Genomic DNA, 25,533 nt, shown 5'->3' with positions numbered 1-25,533 from the left:
GGTGTCCACAACAGGAAAATGATCCAAAATATACTTCTAATATAATTCTCTAAGACTAGGCTGTTCTTCTCACCACACTCTTTTTTTCTGCTGACAGTGACAAACAGGCTGACAATAAAGACTTCATGTTTGTGGTGTCATCAAGCCGCCAACCTAAAAAGTTGGGTTTTTTTTTAAGTGACCCTCCTCTGCAAAGATGACCACTTCCCACTAAGTGTGTTTCAGATGCTTGACAGGATATAGGGCTTTATCTCGGGTTGCTTTTGATGAGCTTATCATTGTCAATCTGACAGCAGACCACAGTGGAGAGTCTGCAGAAGTTGGTGTCTTTGTGTGGAACGTAGCTCACCTAAAGCAGACAGAGGCTGACGGTAAAGGCCTCATGTTGGTGGAGTTGCTAGACCACCGACCTAGAAAGATAAAAAAACAACAAAAAAAAAAATGATCTGCTCTGCAGATGATTGATAAGATAAAGAGCTTGATCTCATTGTTGCTTTCGATTAGCTTGTCTGGGTCAATCTGACACGCAACTGGTGAGGCTCTGTGAATACTGATGTCTTCACAGCTTTTCATACATTGACTGTACGTGCAGCATCAATTGTTTTTTGAGTCACATGAAGCCAGTCGCTGCATCTTTTTTAAACTGCACCTTTTATATGTTGTTGAATTCTAGGGTTTTTTTCCACTCACACATCTCCATTACAAATATAATGAAACCTTTATGGAACCAAAAGTGTTTCTTCAATGGCTTTGCTCAAATAACCTTGAAGCCTGTTTATTTTATGTAAAGTATATCTTCAGTCAAACATTATGTCCTTATGTGTGAGCAGACCTGGTGCTGGTTGCATTCAGAACCTTCAAACTAGTACCTGATACAATCACTTTTTGCCATAACAGCTTTATGTCTGCTGAAGTTTAGGAGAAATCCATCATCCATTCTTCCTGCAGGTTTGCTCCACACTGGACAGTGTCTACACCAACCGACTCAAGAAGAAGGCCTCAACACACCATACTCTGGTCACCATTTCTTCAATATCCTGCCATCTGGCAAATGATACAGACACAGATACAGAAACAACTTCTTTACAAAATCTGTGGTCTCCATTGCACCCCACTGGTACCCACACTTTACCCACTGCCTCTTTCTGACCATATCACACTCCTGACAACGTGTTTATTACTCCTGGATTTTTGTTTCATTGTTTGATTGCACCTTATTTATCCTGGACTTTTAACAATCTTGGGGTCTCTACCTACATTTCTGCTTTACACTTTACACCTACCTCAAACTGCTATAAATACCATTGCTGACTATTCTGCTGTCCATGTACATTTGTATTTGTAAATACATGCCCTGCTGCCTGGATGGTTGTTAACGAAATTTCATTATACTTGTGTATAACGACAATAAAGACTGTCCAATCCTATCTTATCTTAGTCATTGACAGGAGCGCCACCTAGTGGCCAATGAACATCACTTCTCTATGGTCACCTGTTTAGCTGCCCACATTTGCTGTTTCCTGAGGAAGCATTTATAACAATAGTATATATGAGTATATATGACTACAATATATATTTCCTAGAACTTATGTAGGCCTCTGTTTGTCAACCCCAATTCTGGAGTACCCCTGGCCAACCACACCTGATCAGCTCCTGAACAAGTCCTTCCTGACATAAAGAGCACCAGGTTCTCCAGGACCAGGATGGGGAGCATGTGCTGTATTTACATGCATTAATGCAATAGACTCATTTTTATTGCGACTCAGCTTTATTAAAAAAAAGAAAGAAATCCATCTTTATGTAAGAGACTTTACAAAAATGAGTGATCAACAGTCCCATCAAATCAAACATCAGCTGACTGAAAAGCAAAAGAAACCCTTAAACCCCTTTCAGCACATTATCAATCCAGGCTCTGTGCTTTGCAATGTCAGTGTAGACATTGGGAATATTTGGATATTTACAATTTCCATTTAGATTGAAGGAGACAATACCCACGGCCACACCACTGCACACCAAAGGTCCTCCGGAATCACCCTGTATGAATCAACGAGCAAAAGCATTTTAGCATTTTAGACCATTTCACTGTTTCTAAAGAATATCCAGACAGTGTGTGAGGCATCGTCTTACCTGGCATGCACCACTTTTCTCATTGCCCCCTGCACACATTACGCCAGGTGGGAGATTTTTATTTACATTTTTCCATTCATTCCTACAGGTTTCAAAACTTATGATTGACACATCAGTCACCATGAGGTCGTTTACTGCGGTTTGTGTCTTTTCAGTAATTCCCCATCCTGCAACCTGACACTTTTGATAGGGCTGGACTCTATCATCCTTCTTTGACATAGGGATGATCTTCACATCATCAGTCAGATGAACCGCCTTGGTAAGCTTGAAGTGTTGAATGGAAAAACACAATCCGTTATTTGCTTAATCTAGTGATTATGTAAATTGTACATTATACCACAGTTAGTCACGACCTTGCAGGCATTATATTATTCAACCCCCTAAGATTCTAGCAAAATGTACAAACATTTAGCTGTTTGCAATAAACCAATTCAACATAAACTAATATAATATAACTGGCTTCTTTAAATTGCACACAAAATACCGCACTCTCCGAATTATTGCCTCCCCTGAATTGCAAATTTGGTGGCAAATTAACTCCTTAACACAGGAAGGCTTATTACACACTAAGGTGTATTACTCAGTAACTACAGGGATTCTTTTAGAAATTTGCAATGACACTTCGTCCCACTGGCAGGACACAAGCTGCTCAAGGGGTCAAGCATCAAGTGTGCTTGAGATGAAACACATCAAACACCTGAACCTGCTAGGGGTTAATTGACTGTGACGTTTGATTGTATGTTAGAAATATATGGCAAAAACGTAGTCCAAAAAGTTCAGAGAAGAGATCACTGCCTTCAATAAACAAGGAAAAGGATACAAAAAAAGCAAATGCACTGAATGTTGCTGGAGATCAGCTGGAATCAAAGACTTCAAAAGTTGAGGAACACTGACTACTCTACCTGGATGTGGCAGAAAAAGGAACCTATCACCGGTTGTCACAAGATTCCTGGGGAGGTGGTCAAAAATCCTTAAGTGACTGCAAAAGACCTGCAGCATGATTTGGTGGCAGCAGGCACTGAGGTTTCGGTTTGCACAGTAAGATGCATGCCAAATGCTGAAGGTCTCCAAACATGCAGTGTGTGGAGGGCAAGGACAGTCCCTGGCAAGATCTCAAGCAGAACCCAAAATACACTAAGGTTGGTTTCAGAAAAAGTCCTGGAAGATCTGAAGTGGCCGTCACAGTCGCCAGGCTTGAACCCCATACAAAATGGGATTTGCAGAGATGTGAAGAAGGTGAATGCAGCACACAACCCCCACTGCCCTAAGATTGCTCAATAGCACTGCCAGAAGCTGGTTGTGTTTGGCTATGCAGCAGTTACTAGCAGGGTGCCAAACTAAGTTCTAAAGATGCTCGTCATGAAGGGTTGAATAATTCTGAGACTGCAGTCATCATTAAAAGTGTTGAATTTGGAGAAATTACTTGTTATATTAGTTGTGTTGAGCTATTTCAATTAAATTTGTCAAGTTTGATTTGGTTTATTGCACAGTTTCTGTTTAGTGTGTGGTGCCGATGTTCCACCTCAAGAAAAACACTAGCTATCTTCCATCTGAACATGATTAAACAAGGAGAAGCTAATGAAAGAGGTGGAGAACAGGGAGCTATATGACCCTGCCTCTAAGTTGTTTAAATGCACAGATGTGAGGAAACTTTCTTATTAATCAGTGGTAAATTTGTTGTCTGCAAATCGAAACAATTTGTCTTTATTAGTACCCCCTCTCACTTCTTACTGCATAATTATAATTACTAAAATATATATATACCTCCAGAAGCATGATGTCATCTCCAGTCTTGGGATCTTTGTATGATTTTGGTGTGTGGTTGCCCTTCACTTCATATCTGTTCTGCCATAAATTTGGATTAGCCTTGTCGATGTTATGAGTACCGATGACCACGCTCATTCCCTCCCTTTGCAATTCAGAAGGGTAGAAACATCTCATCAGTAGAAATCAAGAAACTGGGGATAACACAATGTTGCTGTTTAATAAACACAGAAGGTACCTGAAACAGTGGGCAGCGGTGAGTACGAAGCGGGGGTTTATGAGGAATCCTCCACATTTGTGCTTCTCTTTGATCTGCACTGATGCCATGAACTGCAGTTTGTTCCTCCTGGCCTTCTGACAATTAATGATTACCTCTCCAAAGATGGCTAGAAGAAGAAATGACCAGTAAAAAATGTTATCTTCCAGAAACTGTGCAATATCTTACATTCTTGAGTTCATAATCAAGCGCTTACCCTCAAACACCAGTGTGATCAAAGCTGCAGCAAGCAGCACTCGGAGAAGAGCGTTCATCCTGTCGATGAGCGACTGTGGCTCTGTGACTACTCCAGGTACTTATATGCTCTTTGTAGGACCTCCTCATTATAGGGTGGTGTACTCACCTCTTCCTCACTTAAAATGTATATAAATGAGCCTTTACAAGCATGTCATCACTTTTAGACAAGAACCTTATATCACAAAACATCTTAACAGTGGAAGTCAGTGTAAACCAATGGTGGATTCCTCATGAATAAAAGAACCCAAACTCAAATTTTGGCAAAACAAATGGGAAAAATGGAGATACAAGTTTTTTGCATAACAGAAAAAAGATTTCACATTTCACATTTAAGAATTCACTGCATGCTAATCATATCAGAAGAATAAAAGCAAAGATGTTTAGAAATCATTTTTTGCATGTTTATCTATGTTTGAAAGTTTTAAATTGAGGATAAATGTCATTTTCTAAAGTATCCATTTAGCAGCTTTCACTGACAAGCTCAAATGACAAATTATTCCTTTATCTCAAAGTTTAAAATCAGTAGTTTGTGTTTAAGATGCTGTATTTCTTAACATGAAATGAAGGTTTTCTGACTGTATTATAATTTAGCCCATTTAGGGTGCTTTTACACCTTCCCTGTTGCAGCACAAACAGGATGTTCTTCATTGGCTGTGAAAGCAGTGTGTTGCAACACAGAAATATTTAGGATGTTAAATTTGCTGATTGGCTTTTGCATAAACACACAGTCACTCACTAACATTTTCGTACAAAAATACAGCCTTAATATATGAATAAAATACAGCCATAATCCAGGGCAGAATCGTGTTCTTTTCTCCTTTTAAGTACAAATGTCTGTGGCTCGGGGGTTGTGAGTTCGAATCCAGAGCCATACTGCTTTGCCATCAGCAGCTGGAGTTGAGAGAGCACAATTGGGTGTGCTCTCTCCAAGTGGGTAGATGAAGCTCTCTCCTCTTATCACTGTTTAAGTGATGGTGGCCGGCGCATTGGAATTAGCTGTTAGCTGGTACGGTGGAACTGGGCTTAAAGTGTGTCGGCTTCCTCACGAGGCCACATCAGCAGCAGTACGAAGCGATACATTGGCTGCCTTTGCATGTATCTGAGGAGACATGTGCGAAGTACTTCTAGTGTTGGGAGCATTGCTAGTGCTCGGGAGAGCTCTTAAGTGTGGGTACATTGGCAGTACCAAATTGGGAGAAAAAGAGAACAGTTCGACAAACTAATTTCAAATAAAATCTGAAAAAAACAGAATGCTTTTGGACAAAATGTGCATCTATTTCACAGTATCTGCACTTACAGGTGACATTAAAAAATTAGTCATTTGTAATCCAGACTAATCTGATCACTGTAAACTGACTTTTTTAGAGTCAATTTAAATTAATTCCTTCTAATCCTGTTATTTTTATTAAAAAAAAAAAAAACAACAACATGGGAGAACTGTGGGGTTGCTGATCATATTACAGGTTAAGCTATAGCACCCCCTTTTGACCCCTTGGCACCACCATTGCACATTAAATTAAATAATGTGCAAGACATTTTTATTGCCACTTATACAGCCACCATCAATGCAGATGTTGTCAATAAACAGCCAATCAGCAGTCACAGAAATAATCACTGTATATACCATGAGCTGTGGAGCAGTGGAGCTGTGCTCTTAGGAATGATGGTTGGTGCTCCATCCAATACTTTTGGGATAAGTTGAGGAGTTGGGGATGAGGTGAGGTGGGGTGGTGATCATCCAACACCCTGACCTCACTTACACTATTGTCACTGAATACAATCAAATCCTCACAGCAACGCTGTGTCCTGGACAGTAAAGATAGTTACTCCAACAAAAGCAAGATGAACTCTTTTTAATACCCTTGATTTGGAAGAAACAGTGAATGAACAGGTGTCCCAATATTATGTCCAGATATGACATTTGAAATTTAGGTCTGGTGGTCTCCTATTTCTCTTGATCATCTCATTGGAGTCCACATGTGGTAAATTCATTTGACTGGACATGATTTAGAAAGACACACTTACATCTGGCAATGCATATCAGAGCAAAAACCAAGCTGTGGCTCTGTCTGTAGAGCTCAGAGACAGGACAGGACAGAAAACGCTACAAAAAAAATCTGCTGCTGCTGGAAGAACTTAAATGGAAGAAGTTTGGAACAACCTACAGAAGGCTGCCCGACCAAACTAAGTAATCGGGGGAGAAGAGCCAGAAAGGTGACCAAGAACCCAATGGCCACTCTGGCTAAGCTCCAAAAATCCTGTGTGCAGATGAGAGAAAATTCCAGAAGGTCAACCATCACTGCAGCCGTCCACCAATCTACACCAGGCAGAGGACAGAAGCCTCTCCTCAGTAAAAGACACTCTCCTAAGAAAAGGACTCTCAGACTGTGAGGAACAAGATTCTCTGGTCTGATAAAAGCCAGATTGGCCTCAATTCTATGTATCATGTCTGGAGGAAACCAGGCACTGCTCATCACCTACCCAATACCATCCCTACAGTGAAGCATGGTGGTGGCAGCACTATGCTGTGGTGTTTTTTTCCCCAGCTGATGGGACATGGAGACTGGTCAGGATTGAGGGAAAACTTATCTGCTCGATTGGTGCTTGTTGGACATTACATTTTTATCATTTCCCCAGTTTAATAGGTACACCTATTTCTTAACATTTGCTCATATATGTATATTTTGGAGGTACCAACTTGCAAATATTCCCGCTTAATGGAAGGGAATGATCATAATTTGGGTGGTGGTTCATTCTCAGCTCAGTAAAACTAATAGGGTAGTGTGATGGTATGAGCGTATCAAACACAGTGGTGGATTGCTGAGATCATCAGCATAGATAAGAAATTCTGCTGAAATCTTTCAAACTAAAAATGCTGACCTAAAACAAGATCTTTGAGATCCCCATAGGTGTTACAACAGCTTGTAACAGAGGCTCTCCACAGCACAGGATATCGGAAAAGAAAGTTTGCAGAATTTACTACCAACATCCCAATCAAACAGGGATTGCAGACTGATACCATCTTCACACTGCACTCAGTAGAGCACACACACACAAAAACACACACACACAAAAGTATAATAATTCATTGCGGAAGCATTTACCAAAGGAGAAATACACATTAGCTTGCAGATTATGAACCACCCCTATTACATGAGGGAAGGCCCTCCTTTCCTTAGACTCCAGACCATTTATTTCTAACTTTACCCCATTTTCTACCCAACTTACCCAACTAACACTAGGAGGATGAAGAGCATCATGTCTCCTCCGACACATGTAAAGTCAGCCACCTCTTTTCAAACTGGTGCTGATGCATCATCGCTAGGTAGCCAGCTCTCAGAGGAAAGTGCGGCTCCCCAGCTCAGATACAACAGCTAACAGATGCTAGTAGTAATGGGGGGAGGAGGAAATGCCATGAACCCACCCTGAGAGAGCAATTATAGTGATTATAGTGACAGCGCTACAGGCAGTTAGACAGTTGCGCCACTCTAGAGCTGTCTAGAGAAGTCATGTACATCTCTGTATGTCTAAATTTACTCTTACCGCCTGCTCATCAGGTGGAAGGAGATCATAATTACAACTCCACATGTCCGGGGACATCACGTGATGGTTAGGGGGAGTCCTAACCTGCAGATGGGAATTAACAGTAAACTAATTGAGGGGAAGGAGCCACAGAATAAATGTCTTACACAATTCGCAAGGAGTCTTCAGCAATGCCTTTGTTCTTTCCACCCTCCATACAGGCAAGTTGTATGCAGAGCTCCTAATCCTTGATCTCAGTAACTGACATCTGTTGCTCCTTCAGAGGAAAGGCTTCCCCATAAGTTGCCTTCTGGCTCTGATGCTGTGCTTTGAGCGGTGACCTTGTCTAGGCCGTGCCTGGGTGGTATGATGCATCTTTCATTTTCACAAGATTGACCCAACAGTGTTTACTGGAATATCCAGACATTTGGATATCGTTTTGTAGACCTTTACTGCCTTACTGTGTAGCCTGCTATTTCTATATGGCATCACTATTACAGTCATTCATGATGACACCTTCAGCTCTGATGTATGTATGTAACCCAAAAAGGATGTGTGAATGATGTGAAACTCACATTTTTTAACTTTGATGAAAAGTCAGTTATCAATGATCAACTGTTATAATAATAATAAAATAATAATAATAATAATAATAATAATAATAATGTTATTATCCTCCTGCTCAGTTGCACTCAGTAACACATCACTACATTGCACATTACTGTTAATTCTTCTTTTCTATATTATTAAAAATGTATCTAAATTTATATTATTATTATTTATATGATCTGTCTATCTATCTATATTTTTTATTAGCTTTTTGGTTTTTAGGACATTTTCATCTTTTTTAAAGTCAATCTTTTGGAGATACCTGTTTTTTTCATTTGACAGCAACTATATATATATATATATACTGTATACTATATGTATATCCTAACAGTTCCAATGTCTTTGGCCCCTGGTTATCAACCCTGATTCTGGAGTACCCCTGACCCACCACACCTGATCCAACCTGAGATAAGGTTTGTGTGTTAGGGCAGGTACATCTCATGTGTAGAGCACCAGGTCTTTCAGGACCTATAATAATAGTCATAGTAATGTTGAAAGACTGTGTTTTTAGATCAGAATGTCCTTTAATGAGACATGAGTCATTTTTATTTATTTATTTTATTTTATTTTATAAAAAAAGACAAGAAATCCATCTTTATTTAAGAGACTTTACATAAATGAGTGATCAACAGTCCCATCAAATCAAACATCAGCTGACTGAAAAGCAAAAGAAACCCTTAAACCCCTTTCAGCACATTATCAATCCAGGCTCTGTGCTTTGCAATGTCAGTGTAGACATTGGGAATATTTGGATATTCACAATCACCATGTAAATTGAAGGAGACAATACCCACGGCCACACCACTGCATACCAAAGGTCCTCCAGAATCACCCTGCAAGAATCAACGAGCAAAAGCATTTTAGCATTTTAGACCATTTCACTGTTTCTAAAGGATATCCAGACAGTGTGTGAGGCATCCTCTTACCTGGCATGCACCACTTTCCTCACTGCCCCCTGCACACATTACGCCAGGTGGGAGATTTTTATTAACTTTTCCCCATGCATTCTTGCAGGTTCTTAAACTAATGGTCGACACATCAGTCACCATGAGGTCGTTTACAACAGTTCTTGTGTTTTCAGTCATTCCCCATCCTGCAACCTGACACTTTTGATAGGGCTGGACTATTTCATCCTCTTTTAGCATAGGGATGATCTTCACATCATCAGTCAGATGAACTGCCTTGGTAAGCTTGAAGTGTTGAATGGAAAAACACAATCTGTTATTAGGCTCATCTTAATCTAGTGATTATGTAAATTGTACATTATACCACAGTTCACCTTGCAGTGTGATTGGCTGACAGGCATTCTATTAGGCATGCCAAACTCTCTTTTTAACCATCAGTCTGCCTCAGGGCCACAAGTATTGTATATATATGTATGTATGTATATATAATTCAATCTGATTGAATTCATTCTAGTTTCAGACTGAGGTGTTTATGTGTTCACTCTATTCAACAGTCTGATGAAAAGCTCTGTTTACATGGACACTACAAGCAATTTTTCATTGCATTAAAATGACTGTACTTCACATTCCAGTATTTATCTTAAAACCTAATAATTATCAGGACCTATCCAAACTGTGATATAATTGCCATAATTCACTCTCTACAGTACCACCTCTGCATTATTTTAATAAAAAAAAAACATTATACCTCCAGAAGCATGATGTCATCTCCAGTCTTGGGATCTTTGTATGATTCGGGTGTGTGGTTGCCCTTCACTTCATATCTGTTCTGCCCTAGATTTGAACCAGTCTTGTCGATGTTATGAGTACCGATGACCACGCTCATTTCCTTCCTTTGCATTTCAGAAGGATAGAAGCATCTCATGAGTAGAAATCAAGAAACTGAGGACAATAGAAAACTGCTGTTTAATAAACACAGAACTCACCCGAAACAGTGGGCAGCGGTGAGTACGAAGCGGGGGGTTATGAGGAATCCTCCACATTTGTGCACCCTGCCATGCTCCACTGATGCCATGAACTGCAGGTCATCGTTCGCAGCCTTCCAACAATGAATGATTGCTTCTACAAAGGTGGCTAGAAGAAGAAATGATCAGAATGTCCAAATGACCAAAAATGTTATCTTCCAGAAACTGTGCAATATCTTACATTCTTGAGTTCATAATCAAGCGCTTACCCTCAAACACCAGTGTGATCAAAGCTGCAGCTAGCAGCACTCGGAAAGGAGCGTTCATCCTGCCGATGAGCGACTTTGGCTCAAAGACTACTCCAGGTACTTATATGCTCTTTGTGTGACCTTTGTGTGAAGTCATCTCTTCCTCACTTTAAATGCAGTGCTGGTAAACCCTCACAGTATGAGGGGAAAATTAAACTGACACCTAAACGTCATATTGTCACTGTCAAAAACCCCAAAAAATGGCAAATTTACAAGAGACGGGGAAAAATCTTTTTAACTCTCTTTACAAAATGTCTTGCAATGGACGTCAATGTAAAAAGATTTTCTAGATTCATTATAAAATTTTGATGACAATAAAACAACCCAGGTTCAAGTTTTGGCAAAAGTAAAGAAAACTGTCAAAAATGGAGATACAAGTTTTTTAGTTGACAGCAACAATTTATGAACATTTCTCACATTTAAGAATTCACTGCATGTTAAACATATTAGAAGGATAAAAACAATGATGTTCAGTATTTAAATCTTTAAAAACTATTTTTTGCTTGTTTACCTAAGGAAACATGTAAAATAATTTAAAAAGTGAACTTTAACCGATAAACTGATTTTACAGTTTTTTTATAGTTTATATAATTAAGAAAAGTCTTAAAATGTGTTTTTTAGAAGTGAAGTGTTAAATCTTTAGAAAAGGTATCTGTATAAATGACTGTAACATCCTGTATTTAAATATAAGACCAATAAAATCTGTAAAACAGTTGCATGCATTAGACGTTTCTATTTAGCAGCTTACACTCAAATCTCAAAGTTAACATCAGTAAGACTTACGCACTTGTGTTTAAGATGCTGTGTTTATTGAAATGAAATTGAGAATTTGCGACTGTAATTTTGCCCATTTAAGGTGCTTTCACACCTACCCTGTTTGGTGTGAAAGGACCAGAATGCTGGCGCAGCACAAACGTATCTTCAGAACGGCTGTGCAAACAGTGTGCAGAACTATTTATGATGTTAAATTTGCTGATTGAGGTAAATGTTCACACAGTAACTCAAGTCATTAGTCAGGTACTCACTCCATACGTCCTAACATAACTTAACTTAATCCAGGGCAGAACCGTGGAGATTGTGGTGTAGACATGCATCTTGGTCTGAGCTCATTTCTCAGTTGATGTCGACTGATGGATCCTCACCTTCCAAAGACCATCTAAAGCAGGGGTATTCATTAAAACTGAATGATGTTCAGACAATTTCCTCAAGCCAAGGTCCAGAACATCATTGAATTTACAGTATTTAGCTGACGTTCTTCTCCAGAGCAACTTACAAGGTTACTCGTGTTACAGAGGTGGGCCAATGTAATGTTAAGAGTCTTGCCCAAGGACTCTTATTGGTGTAGTGCAGAATTGGCAACCAGACTAGGATCCCAACCCCAGTCTCCCACATGATGTGGTAGCTCACTGGCTACTTGTGGTGTTATTTGTTGCACCACACATCATGACTCTGCAATAGCTTCTTCCCCCAAGCCATCAGACTTCTCAACTCCAGAGACTAAACTGATGTTTTTTTCTGTTCCATGCACACTCTTTCTCTTTCTCTCTCACCAACCATTTACCCCAGACAATATGGGAAGCATTTTGCACAAATAACCTGACTACCTCACTGGACTCATAATATACATAATTTGTACCTCTAATTATTTATTATTGTTTGTCTGTATTGTGTTGTATTGTCTGTCTGCACTTGTACTGTGTTGCACTTGTGTTCTGTATGCACTGTGTCTGTGTTGCACCATGGTCCTGGAGGAACGTTGTTTCGTTTCACTGTGTACTCTGTGTGTAGTTGAAATGACAATAAAAACCCACTTGACTTGACTTGATTCCTAGCTTGCATTATGCCTCAGCGTTATGTCCTGTATACTGAAGACGCCTAGTAGTTGTATCAGTGGTATATAACTGCTATAGTATTGTCAGTTTTCACACTGAACTGGCTTTAAAAAAAAAAACAAAGCTGTTGTTGCTGTTTTTATTTCACAGTATCTGTACTTGCAGTTGACTGAGGCAGCTCTAGCAGGGCAGAAACCAGACAAACTGATTTGTTGAACAAGTGGCTCCCCAGTGAAATTGTGTGTACTTAGGAATTGAACTGCCAGGATGGTATGATGCAGCTTCTGTTTCCCCAAAGCTGATCCAACACTGCTCACTGGGATACTGGGAAAGTAATATGCCACAGAAAAAAATATATTGGTGTCATTTGTTATCAAGATCTCATTACTTTAAAAGAGGTTGCACATTTTAGCAAGTACTGTATAAAAAAGCTTTTGGCAGAATCACAAATTGTCTGAAACATTGACAAAGTAAAAATCACCCTCTACTGACTTTGTTAACCAAGCTCAGTTAACCAAGCAAGCTGAAATTAACTGACCCTAGAGAGGAGCTCACAAAGTGCATCTAAACTTAGCTAAGGATTGAAAAAATAAACTAGCAGCAGGCTTACACCCCAGGTGTTCTGGCATGACCAAGCAATTGCCTTTTTTCTACCCTGTGTATGCACATGCACACCATTATTGAGATTTAGATTTTAGAGTAACTTTTTAACACATTTCTTTAGTAAACATGGGAGAACTGCGGGGCTGCAGCACCCTGTTATGACCCCTTGGCACCGCCATTGTAACAAACTGGTAGAGACAGGCTGAATGTGCAGAGGGACTTTTATTGGAGCTAAGGCGAAAAACTCATCCTCAGGACCGGCAGAGATCAGAAAACAGGCAGGCAGGTATATCACAGGCACATCCATAATCCAAGTAGTAGATCCAAACAGAACATCAAAACCAAGAGAACTAACACTGGACCACATGCACATCAAGTGTAGGTAGCGCCACGGTGACTCTACCAAGAGCACTCCAAGCAGAGGTGATTAAGAGGGGTCCTAATTAGTCCTGTAATGAATAGCACCTGTGTGCTTGGAGCTGAGCCCCAGGTGAGGAGAGCCCTTGCCCATTAGAGCTCATGACACATGCATGTGCTCCCCATTGAGGCCAGCAGATGGAGATGCTACAGCCACTGCACAAAAGCACAGTGACTTTTTTTATTGCAACTTATACAGCCAACATGAATGCTGATGTTGTCAATAATCAGCCAATCAGCTGCCACAGATGTAGTCACTGTATATAGCATTGAGCAGTAAAACAGTGAGCAGTGTTCTCTGGAATGATGGATGGTGCTCCATCCAGTATTTTGGGGGTTTTGGGTTGAGTTGGGGTTGAGGAGCATCCAGGATCCTGACCTCATGAATGCTCTTGTTAGGGCTGTAGGGCACAAGCTAATGTGGGGTAAAATGCTATTGGTCAGCTTCTTGCAGTGTGGATTTATGAACCATTGGTGATTGGTAATATATGTGCCAAAATACACTCTATTGACAAAGTATTGGGACACCTGCTCATACATTGTTTCTGCTAAACTGGGGATTTCATTGCTTTCAGGTCAGGATGTTGGATGATCATCATCCCACTTCATCCCCAACTCCCCAACTCATCCCAAAAGTAATAGATGGAACATCAGCCATCTTTCCAGAGAACACAGATCTACTGCTGGAAGGCTTTATACCCCTCTAGCCCACACCTGGCATTAGGTAGCATGGTGCCAATAGGTTCATGTTCATCTGTACCAAAGAGTCCTATTCTATTGGCAGTACTTTTCTACTGGCCTGCAGCGAGTGTCTGGACTGCACATCCCGCAGCAAAAAAGCTTTTTTCTAAGCTACACTAAAAATAAAGGTGCTACAAAAGGTTATTTGAGGGGTACAATAGAAGAACCACTTTTGTTTCCATAAAGAACCATGTTTGATATATGTGTGAGATAACAGGGTTGTGGGTTCGATTCCCGGGCTTGGCCAGCTGCCCTTTACCCTCTCTGCTCCCCGGGCGCTGGAGTTGGCTGCCCGCCTCTCTGGGTGTGTGTGTGCTCACTGCCCCTAGTCCACTAGTGTGTGTGTGTGTTCACTACCACAGATGGGTTAAATGCGGAGGACACATTTCGCTGTGCAGTGCACACTGTACAGTGACAAATACGTGCACCTTTACCTTTAAATTGTGTCTGAAGAACCTTTAATAGACCCAAATGTTCTCTTTTTTCTTTCTCTCTTGATGCAAAGGTCGCTACTCAATTCAAAGGTCACATCTCTGTGTTTGGTTCTTTATGGAACCAAAAGTGGTTCTTCTATGATATTGCTTAAAGAACCTTTTGTAGCACCTTTATTTTTTTCAGAGTGTAGCAGGCTGAGAACATTGCAGTCAGGCACTCTGTATTGTATTTCTCACCCCCAAGCCACACAATGTTTGTGCAGTTTTCAAACTGAAGGTTGTTGTCTAGTGTGATTTCAATTAAAGTCTTCTCTTTTTTATATACACTAATGGACAAAAGTATTGGGACACTTGCCCATTGATTGTTTCTTCTGAAAGCAAGGCCACTAAATAAGGAGTTTGTCCTGTATTTGTTGGAGTCATACTGTCTCTACTGTCCAAGGCTTTCTATATGATTTTGGAGGAGCATTGCTAAAGGATCTGATTGCATTCAGCAACAAAAGAGTTAGTGAGGTAAGGTAATATTGGATGATCACCACTCCGCCTCATCACTAACTCCCCAACTCATCCCAAAAGTATAGGATGGAGCACCATCCATCATTCCAGAGAACACAGCCCCACTGCCTCACAGCTCAGTGCTGGAGTGTTTATCTGATGTTTGAACTACAAAACATCTCTTCCCGTGTCAAAAGTAGCATTCTGCACTCAGATATCCTCTACTACTTTGTGTTATTCAAAGTTAGCATGAAAGATAACACAAGTTCTTAAGCAGGGCCTGAATCAGCAAAGCAGACTCAAACCAAAACAGGCGGGTTGTGGTTAACGCTGCATCTAGAATGGTGGCCATTGTAGCTGAGAACATTTTGAGTAGAGCTTTCACACATTCTGATCCCCATAAGTGGTGTGAGCTGCCTGTAGGCATTTTGAAGTTACTATCATCTAAATGTAGACTGAATTTGAAGAGATGTACCCTTCTCAAGTGGTGGCTTTGAGTGGTGGCATAGAAGAACCACTTTTGGGTCCATGAGGTTTCCAAGTCACTGTAATGTTTCTTTATCCATTTAAAGCTCACAGCTCTTCGAAAATCACCCAAAAAAGCATGTAGCACCTTTATTTCTAAGAGTGTAGGTCTGGAATGGTCTCATTTAGAATGACTCTGCTCAGATGTAACGGCATCAAAATATTCCATTGAATTTGGGCATGACATCTTTCCACTCACCTGTATGCATAAAGTATGCCGAAGTAGGCCAAGACTCCCTTCTGCATAAAGATTTGACCTTTTCCTTCAAACTACTTTCAAAATTGGCTCTGCTTTGGTCAACACTCACTTTTTCCACTTTGGGAAATTGCATTTAAGCTAAATATTCAAATATTCTAATGATGACTTTCATTCGTTTGCAGAGAGTTGAAAATCTTCTGGGTTGTTTCATCCATCCACATATTGACATAGTCTTACATTTAATGTGTGCTGTGTGGCAGATTTATTTGGAACATCTACCTTGTATGATCATAAGATCACTGACAAGACATTATTTGGGTGGTGGGCCATTCTCAGCACAACAAAGAAGCTAACATGGTAGTGCTTAGATTGCTGGATTCATCAGCACAGATAACAAATTCCACTGAAATCTTTCAAACTGAAAATGCTGACAAGATCTTTGAGATCACTTATAGGTGTTAAAACATCTTGTAACAGGGACTCTCCACAGCACAGGATATCGGAAAGAAAGTTAACGTTTTCTGCAAAGTTTCCAACCAACATCCCAATCAAACAGGAATTGCAGACTGATACCACCTCCACACTGCACTCAGTAGAGCATGCATTGTGTAAGCAATCACCAAAGGGGAAATATTAATTTGCAGAACCAATAATAACAAGCAAATGCCAAAGTTGTATTAGGTATTACATAGAAATGAAAGAAAAAAACATTAATATGACTGGATTAAAATGTGTCTATTTCTACACTGATAAATTGAATCAATTAACCAATCAATTTAAGGTCAACTGAAACTGAAATATAAAATGCAGCTGTGTTTTATTTGTGTGGAAACGATGAAACTTTACAAACGTATTTTGCTATTTTGATGTAAAGCAACTATTTTGCTTTACATCAGTTACAACAGCTCTACAGTTTCTATCAGTTAAAGGGAAATTTTAACCCCTTAACACTCAGTAACTTCAGGAACTTCTGTACAAACTGGTAGTGCTATTCTTTTTTAACAGACTTTTGTAATAACACCTACGGCCTGCCCGCTTGCCATAGGCTTTTTAAGGGTTTAAAGCAAGTGTGGTAGCAGAAATTGTGCTGTGTTTTTCATTCAAACCAGATTGGTTGGTACATTAAACAGTTTTGAGAGCTTTGAGAGACCTGATGTCTGTTGATGTGCTGTTTTTCTATGTATGTAATGTGTTCTAGGATAAACAGGACCCAGTCTGTTCTCTCCTGTATGTTGCTTAGTGCTAATGGTTTTAAAGACTTCAGCTTCCATGTGAGGAGAACCAGGGTGAATTGCAGAGAGAGCATGGCTTATAGCAATGGTATTATTTAACAACTGTCTGAATCAGTGTATGGAGAGAAAGGGTCAGTGTATAAAGATAAATGTTCAGCTGTCACTAGCATGAGAGGGCTGAGAAGGAGGCCTGTAGAATCAACATTGAAGCTTTAACACTAGAAGTAGAGAAATTGAGTTATATTATGTAATATTTGGCTTCATTTAATGATTAGGGTTTTAATGATTAAGGTGGTCTGTGGTCTTGTTTCCTGTGTATGCACCGTCAGCAAGAATCTAACCGACTCCCAAAACCCCAAAGAAAGTAAACATGTAGTCACATGGTTTAATCTGTAATCCATCCAATAATCTAGTGGTAAAGTTACCGTCAGACTAGACCACAGTGGAGATGAGCTGTGCAAAAAGAACTCTAGTGGTTTCAGTTTAAAACTTGTGCGGTTCTGCTCAAAATCTACCAAATTATTTAAAAAAATTCACACGTTTGTTTGGAATGGCATTTAACTAACTACTAAAAACTCAGTATATTACACCCATTAAACATGTGATGTGTAATACAAAGCAATTTTAATGTCAAAAATGTTCAATTTAAAAAGCTCTTATTCTGCTTAAACCCAAATTTCTTATTAAAAGGCTTACATATTATGTATAATAAATAATATATCCTTTGATGGTAATGTATTCATAATTGTATTGCATTGAGCTACAGCACCTTTTGTCCAGATTTTTGAACCAACTAATAATATTCCTCACTGATTTGGGCCAATTTTGTGCCCCTTACTGGTACAGTACCTGTATGTGTGCTTTTGGCCTTGATCCACAGCAGAGAGTGTGGCAATAGGATGATAACATGCCCAACTATACAAGGATCCCTTCACATAAAGAGAGATATACAAATATAAACAATCATTTTGAGCCTAAATACAGTGAACCAGCAATGGCTGACATCAAATGAACAAGTCTTTCACCAAACCAGTCATCATTAGTGACCCAGCACTTACAATGGGGTCCAGTCATCTGAGAGCACTAATGAAAATGCTGCTGTTTTGCATTATTTCCCAATTTAATACAGAGTTCATCAGCATAAACGATTAGCAGTATTAGCAACAATTTCAGTGAAAAATAGAGACTTTAACATTTGAATCTGAATTCAAACATGATCACAATGTGTTAGTATTTAAAATACATCTGACATTTCTGGTCAAACACCTTAACCAGGGGCTTTATTAGACCCCAAATTATAAATATTTTAAAAGAGATTCAGCCACACAACAGACACTGTAATAATAGCTCATAGCTGTATGTTTTGGTTGAGGCCACTTATAACCGTATAATCTATCAAAGCAATAGCATTAATTAAATTAGCAAATGCATCAGTTATGATAGCATATGCATTATTATGCTAGCTAGTAAAAGGTCATTGATAACACAAGCTAGCAGAATTAGCATTGTGATTTCACCGACAGTAAACTACTGATTTTAAAGCCTGGGTTATCTAGCTAACATGAACTGATGATGCAAAGATAAAATTATAGTTTCACATGTAGTTTTATGCAGCAAAATTATAATTATAATAAATACTAATTTTATTGTTAGCATATTATTAATAACAATATTAATAATATTAACTAGTAACGAGGCCATTCTCTGGTCCTCTAAGTTCAGTGTGCCCCAATACAAGTAGTCTAGAGTAGTCTAGCAGCCTACAAACGCCCCTGTCTTTAACATAGTTAATATCACACATTTGATTAGATTTGATTAAATATTTACATAGAAATAGTGTAGAATTTTAAAATTGTGTTCTTCATACTTGTCATAAATGTTTATTGCTTTATATCTTTCACAAATCTAGATGACAAGGGCTTAGAATGAGGCCTGTACATTTTCTTTACACTTAATGCAGTGAATCAACGTTGCAAAATTAAGGTTTATTTCACGTTATATTTATAATATTCTGCTTTTTTTCACGTTGGGTTAAATATTCTGTGTGTGATTTGGGTGATCTTTTAACCTGTGTTTGCACTGTCAGCAAAACCACAAAGAAGGTAAACATGTCATATGGTTTAGTCTGTAATTCACCCAATAATCTAGTGGTAAAATTATCGTCAGACTAGACCACAGCAGTGATGATTTAATCATTAATTAAAATTATTAATTAAGATGATTTATGATGTATGAAGATTTCATTCTAAATCTTTGTAGTTTGTTTAAAATTAAAATAATCCCTGATTTTTTTAATTTATTGAAACCTGATATTTGAACTTGTGACAACCTAAGGTAGGCATTTAAACATTTTGCTGTTACAGGGGCAGTAGTGGTAAGAGGTTTATTTCTGGTAATATACTAACTGCATTAAAACGATGATGTCAAATGATGCTATATTTGTAAGTGGTGAATATTTGGTGTACTTCAGTGCAATGACTCAACTCAAATGTCTGCTTTATTCATGCTCATGTTTCTTTATTTATTGAACTGCATTTTAATATATATCCAGCATGTACAGCCTTCATGGTTGAATTACTTGTGTGACAGTGAACTGCAAACAGGGCCATAATCAAGCCAGTCTTAATGAACCACATTAATGAGATGTATACATGCAGTAACAGAGTGCACTTTTCATTTCCTCTGTAATTATTTCATACTCTGAATTATTTTGTTGATCCAGGGCAGGAATCCGGATATCCGAGTATAGCCGTTTGGTTGGGTGGGGTGATCACAGTTTGGCTCCTGGAATGAAACAATACCGACTGCCATATCATTACACACTAGAGGGCCTCCGGAGTCTCCCTGTGGATCACAGGAACAGTGTTAGCACATTAATGAACAGACCTTTATAAAGCTGCTTCCCAAACTGTGAGAATAATGCATGATAATATTTTACCGTGCAAAAGCCATGATTGTGACCCCCTCCACACAGCATAGTTGCATCGTTGTAGAAAGACCACTGCTCTTTACATATTTTACTGGGCAAGATTCTGACATTTGCCTCCATAAGAACATTGCTTCTGCTTCCATTGGTCTTGAGGCATCCCCAACCAGCTACACTGCAGCTGTGACCTTTGGCTGCATTTGTTTTTGGAATGGAAATTTGGGCAGCGTTTCTGCTGTTTGCAGTTGACTTTTTGAGCTGTAACAAAATCAAAATGATCAACGAATGGTGAGCGAAATGAAATACAACCAGCACTGCTTTTGTGTTCTGTTAATACGCATAGTGCAGAAACCTTTATGCCAGGATCAGACTACACAAATTCCACCTGATTTTGCCATGATGCTTTCTTCAGAGCGGACCACCTGCCCAGGAATGACACATTGGTATTCGGCAGCAATGCCAGTGCTATGGTTAGTTACAAATGGATGAAATAATTGGCAGTACCAAATTGGGAGGAAAAGGGGAAAATTTTATATACAATACAAGGCAACAATAACTCTGCCTTTTTGATCTTTCATCAAGGGAGTATGGTTATGCCGGACCTTCTGTTTTCATACAGTAACCCTGTAACCCTGGGAGCTACAGTAGCTACATTTATGTAATGTTATTGATAAGTTACCTCAACTTCTTTTCGAAAGATAGACAGCTCATACCGTCCTCTTGGCATACTGTCCTTATTGTATTTCTTTCTATTCTGAACATAAAAACTGCCAGTATCACACACAGTGATTCAGTAGTTATAATTGACAGTTTCTTAACCCAAAAGTTTCTTCCCAAAGACCAATGAACCCATGCAAAAATGTGAGCGATGGGCCAGCATCAAATGTGTAGTGCTGCCAGTCTCCAAATCAAGACACGGCAGAAATTTATTTCACAATGAGTGCTTAATCTGATATAGCAAAAATCGTGAAAGGCATGAATATAGTGTAGTCTGATTCTTGCATTACTCAGTGAATGAGTTCATTCTTAAGACTATTCTTTATTTTATCAAGCTATAGTCTTGAAGGCTACTTTAGATACTGTCAGCATAATTTTCCTGTTTTAGTGAAGGCGTAGGCCAGATCCAGGTCTGAACCAATTATGGGTAAAATGTAATATAGTATGTGGGCTTTTTTTTTAAATAAGCTGAACCTGCTTTTGGTCATTTTCTATGTTTTTATAATACATTTACAGTGTCTGACAGCATCTGTTCACTGTTTTCCAATGCTGATATTTATATATATCTTGTAGGGATGCACCAATATATGAATTCTGGGCTAATGCTGATATCTGATATTTTTCATGTGCAGCCAGTGCTGATACAGAAACATCTATGATATGTAGAAACAAGAACTACGTCTAGCTGGTTACCACTAAAATGACAAATGCATTAAAACGAATACAATTTAGCATAGTAGCCCAATGTCGCAAACACATTCTGATTTTCTGGAGTTCAGTAAACACATGGTTGAAATCTGGTTTGAAATATCAGTCAAATTTAAACACCAATAGCATGGCAATATTTTCTTTATGTCAATATCTGCTGATACTGATCTGATTCATTGTACATGTTTAGTACTGAGATGGGAAAGGCCACCTGGTTCAAACAGCATAGGATCAGGCTGAATTCACTGTATTTCCATCAGTTTAACAGACGTTTCAGGGACTGTTACAGTCAATGGACCCAAACATAAAGCAACTAGAGGGACTTTTTACCTTCAACAGCATGATGTCATTGTTTGGGGTGATTTTATGGTAGTTTTCATGGGCGTAGTGCTCCGTAACTGCTATGCTTTCAACGTCCTTGACCTTCAGGTTATGAGCGCCTACTACTGCCGTCACATCTCCCCATGCTGTTATGCTGTTGAAAGAGACCAATACTACTTATTTAAAAGTGAAAACTACAATCTTCAACCTTAAATAAAAGTACATTACGGTGTATAGTCAAAGTACACCACTTTACAACCACAGTACACTGGCAGAATTCTTCTTTTCCCTGTTACAAACTCTGTTTTCAGTATCTTGAGTGTTAGCTAGAGCTAGTTGTTGAAAGTCGCCATGACTTGTTATTATCTGGATATCTCGTAATACTTTGAACCCAAACTCTCCGTACTTCTAGTTCCATGTTTACGAGAGGGGTGTTTTACACAAACCAGCTGGACACACACAGTCTCCTACATGCTAACTGAACATTTCTGCTGAACAGCTAATGCTAAAAAGGAATAGCAAAAAAAGTGGTGGAGTGGTTGATGTTCTTGCAGAGACACATGGGGGTTAGATGAATCGATATATTTTGTGGCTTCTGAGATGTGTTTTGGGGCTTTTTAAAGAAGCTATCTGCTGCTGTTTGTCAAAATGTCAGCTCCAGAATTGTCTGTGTGGTAGCAGACATTAGCGCCATTAGCACACAGTAACACCACTATTTTCCATATATAATATAATAATGTGGTGCACAAAATATTTACATTTACATTTACATTTATGGCATTTAGCTGACGCTCTTATCCAGAGCGACTTACATGGTTACTCATATTACAGAGGTGGGCCAATGGAGTGTTAGGAGTCTTGCCCAAGGACTCTTATTGGTGTAGCGCAGCTGTGATATACTGCTGTGATACCTGTAAATATAAAACTGAATATGTAAATGTAAATATATATCAGCCATAAACATTAAAAACACTTGGAATGAAGTAAACAGCATTGATTATATTGTTACAAAGGCCCTTGTCAAAGGCTGGGTTGCGCTAGGGTGTTCATAGGTCCATAGATCAATTTGTTCTGTCCTTTTTTTGACTGTACATGCAGCCAGCTGCCCTCCAGCCTCAACATCCTGACCACGAGTCTGTGTATCACACATGTTCAGGGAACAGAGGTCTCTCAATGTAAAAATACTATGTGCAATACCCCCCCCCCCCCCACATGTGCAATTAAGAGTCATTTGCAATAACCTGTAAATAATATTGCTATTGTTTTTTAAATTCTTATTTACATTGTGTATATAGTGTCAATTATTTATCTACATTTCTTTGTAACTGAGTGTCTTGCTATCCCTTTCTGCTGACACTGAGAATTTCCCCACTGTGGGACTAATAAAGGATTATCTTTATCTTATCTTAAAGTGTCCTCTTTTTTGAAAACCAAAATGTGGTCACCCTAGTATAAGTGTATGAGACAGCAAGTGAACAGTCAGTTTTTGATGTGTTGGAAGCAGGAAAAACGGACAAGCCTAAGTATCTGAGACACTTTGACCAAAGGACCAAACTGTGATGATTAAACAAGAATGTTTCCCGTTGCCCACAGTCCAGTAACCACCAAAAGTGGCCTAAGGACGGACAACCTGTGAAGTGGCGACAGGGTCATAGATGCCCAAGGATTATTGATGTGTGGGAAGCAAAGGCTAGCCTATCTAAGAGCTACTATATATATATATATATATATATATATATATATATATATATATATATATAAATATATATATATATATGTATATCATAACCAAATACATACAATATATATAAGAATATATTATAAAATAACCAAAATGGTTCTGTGAAAGGCATACTGGTGTCAGTATTGGTTTCCTATCACTTACAAGTTAACGTTGACTCCCGAGAGTCATTTTTGAATATAAAGGCCAAATTTTAAGCACTAATTTTAATGACTCTAGTTTTAAGGACTCTATATTGTTACCAAGGTGTAATTACCATTCCTAGCAAATACTTTATATTGATCATGTCTGGGTGAAAAAAGTTATTAGTGCTATTTCTGTGTTTCCTTATTGTTTGTCTTTAATCTAGAGATTCACATCCATATAGAAAAGACAATGCAAAGGACTATAGTAAAAGTAATGATAAAATAAAACACGGAATAAAAACTTACTTGTCTTTGCAGTGCGCAGCCGTCATGACGAACCATTCGCTGACAAGGAACCCACCACAGATGTGGTGCCCTTTGAACTGGATAGAAACCATGTAGGGCCTGGAGTGTGGTTTAGCCTCCGTGCCATTGATTATACCAACATTAACGCTGGCTGAGAATAAGAGATGGAAGCCAAAATGGATTAGTATATGTATAGTCATACAAACATTGTAACAATGTTAAACAGAAGATCTAATGAGATACTAGGCCCCAATATGAGCTGCTCAACCCAGGTCCCAGTGGTCTCACAGTCTCAGGCCTTCATAAACTGGATCAGACATGCATAATTACATTAGGGTTGGGTAGGGCTCAACTCTGCAGGACGATGGCTCACCAGGACTAGGGTTGCTTTCATAGCTATCAGTAGCTATATGTAGATGGTACTTACCCGATTGACATGAAGTTAAAAGCAGAACAGCCAGCAGAAGCAGAGAGATGAGAGCCATGTTGCAGCGTCAAGACTGATAGTTCGACTCAGCCAGAATGAGGATTATATGTAGCAGATTGGGGCAAGTTAGGCTCACCACAAATACCACCATCCTGACGAGGAGTGGCAGACAGTTCCTGTTGGAGTTTTACTTTCACATAGACAGGTTAGTGATTCTTAATGAAACTGAGAGGATGTTTACTGTCAGCAAACTGACTAGTTACTAGTGTACTCTTAGAAGGGCATGGAAGAGGATTAAATTAGCCAGTGGTGATACCACTAAACAAACTGCTACAAGAGGATAAAACTGTTTAAACACTTTGGGGACAATAATAAAATAATAAAACCTGTTTACAGAAATTTTGCCAACCCAAAGTAGGCTAATAAGAATTCTTTCAACAACCATTTAGGTACAGTTATAGTCTGAGGTGTACACACACTCAGCGGCACCGTACCCAGGGGCGGGTGTTGCGAGGAGTTAGAACGATTGTGATTGACAGGTGCCCTAAAAAAGTATTCATTGATTATTTTGGCACAATTCCTAGACTTGTGTGTAATATGTTTTCATGGTGCCCAAAATCCCTGGCAGCACCTCTGCGTACGCCTATCACAGACCTGAATATCATGTTAATCGGCCTTTCAGTGATTTCCTTGAGCTTTTCTTTTTTTTAGGGGGGGGGGGTAGAATTAGGCCATAGGCCAACATCTTAGGTGTACAAGTTTTGATGTGGGGGTAATGAACTTATCAGGCACACCTGGTCATCAACAGCCTAAGGCACAGGCCTGCTATGAACTGGAAGCTACTGGGACCCCAGTGCCACTGTCTACAGTCAAGGAAGTTTTACATCTCCATTGGCCGAGAGAATGCTGTCCAAAAAAGAAGACCTGCTCCAAATGTTATGGTCAGATGAGACAAAGATGACAACGGTGGCTGGGGAATGGATAAAGCAGGCTAACATTAAGCTTTTGGAATGCTGAGAAATGGTCTTCAAGTGGGTTAAAATTTGTGGAAAATTGGATCAGTCTCAGGT

At 39.2% G+C, this 25,533-nt stretch overlaps 3 protein-coding genes across 3 annotated transcripts; all 3 read right to left on the bottom strand.

Moving 5' to 3' along the window:
- Window positions 1-1,767: 1,767 nt before the first annotated feature.
- On the bottom strand, window positions 1,768-4,422 carry LOC140538205 (mast cell protease 1A-like). Its single transcript, XM_072660656.1, has 5 exons — window positions 4,365-4,422; window positions 4,130-4,277; window positions 3,892-4,036; window positions 2,128-2,391; window positions 1,768-2,034 (listed from the first exon to the last, which is right to left on the bottom strand). Exons 1-5 carry the CDS (start codon window positions 4,420-4,422, stop codon window positions 1,879-1,881), a joined length of 771 nt encoding a protein of 256 aa, XP_072516757.1. The 3' UTR covers window positions 1,768-1,878.
- A 4,755-nt stretch (window positions 4,423-9,177) lies between these two features.
- Window positions 9,178-10,733, bottom strand: LOC140537959 (mast cell protease 4-like). Its single transcript, XM_072660297.1, has 5 exons — window positions 10,676-10,733; window positions 10,428-10,575; window positions 10,190-10,334; window positions 9,463-9,726; window positions 9,178-9,369 (listed from the first exon to the last, which is right to left on the bottom strand). The coding sequence occupies exons 1-5, from the start codon at window positions 10,731-10,733 to the stop codon at window positions 9,214-9,216; spliced, it is 771 nt and encodes a 256-aa protein (XP_072516398.1). The 3' UTR covers window positions 9,178-9,213.
- An 8,969-nt stretch (window positions 10,734-19,702) lies between these two features.
- On the bottom strand, window positions 19,703-24,530 carry LOC140537961 (mast cell protease 8-like). The gene is made up of 5 exons (XM_072660300.1): window positions 24,464-24,530; window positions 24,037-24,187; window positions 21,874-22,018; window positions 20,131-20,376; window positions 19,703-20,036 (listed from the first exon to the last, which is right to left on the bottom strand). Exons 1-5 carry the CDS (start codon window positions 24,519-24,521, stop codon window positions 19,881-19,883), a joined length of 756 nt encoding a protein of 251 aa, XP_072516401.1. The 5' UTR covers window positions 24,522-24,530; the 3' UTR covers window positions 19,703-19,880.
- Between the last annotated feature and the right edge of the window lie 1,003 nt (window positions 24,531-25,533).

Source organism: Salminus brasiliensis, chromosome 17 (assembly GCF_030463535.1).
Source record: "Salminus brasiliensis chromosome 17, fSalBra1.hap2, whole genome shotgun sequence".
Lineage (NCBI taxonomy): Eukaryota > Metazoa > Chordata > Actinopteri > Characiformes > Bryconidae > Salminus > Salminus brasiliensis.
This window is presented reverse-complemented; position numbering and strand designations above follow the sequence as displayed.

Excerpts from the sequence above, each read along its gene's own strand:
- LOC140538205 (XM_072660656.1), bottom strand. The coding sequence starts at position 4,422 with ATGAACGCTCTTCTCCGAGTGCTGCTTGCTGCAGCTTTGATCACACTG. Across the intron at positions 4,037-4,129 it reads ACCGCTGCCCACTGTTTCAG|GGAGGGAATGAGCGTGGTCA; the intron begins GTACCTTCTGTG and ends TGAATTGCAAAG. Across the intron at positions 2,035-2,127 it reads AGAAAAGTGGTGCATGCCAG|GGTGATTCCGGAGGACCTTT; the intron begins GTAAGACGATGC and ends TGATTCATACAG.
- LOC140537959 (XM_072660297.1), bottom strand. The coding sequence starts at position 10,733 with ATGAACGCTCCTTTCCGAGTGCTGCTAGCTGCAGCTTTGATCACACTG. Across the intron at positions 10,335-10,427 it reads ACCGCTGCCCACTGTTTCGG|GAAGGAAATGAGCGTGGTCA; the intron begins GTGAGTTCTGTG and ends TGAAATGCAAAG. Across the intron at positions 9,727-10,189 it reads ATGACATCATGCTTCTGGAG|CTTACCAAGGCAGTTCATCT; the intron begins GTATAATGTTTT and ends CAACACTTCAAG.
- LOC140537961 (XM_072660300.1), bottom strand. The coding sequence starts at position 24,521 with ATGGCTCTCATCTCTCTGCTTCTGCTGGCTGTTCTGCTTTTAACTTCA. Across the intron at positions 24,188-24,463 it reads TTTAACTTCATGTCAATCGG|CCAGCGTTAATGTTGGTATA; the intron begins GTAAGTACCATC and ends TCTTATTCTCAG. Across the intron at positions 22,019-24,036 it reads GCTGCGCACTGCAAAGACAA|CATAACAGCATGGGGAGATG; the intron begins GTAAGTTTTTAT and ends CTCTTTCAACAG.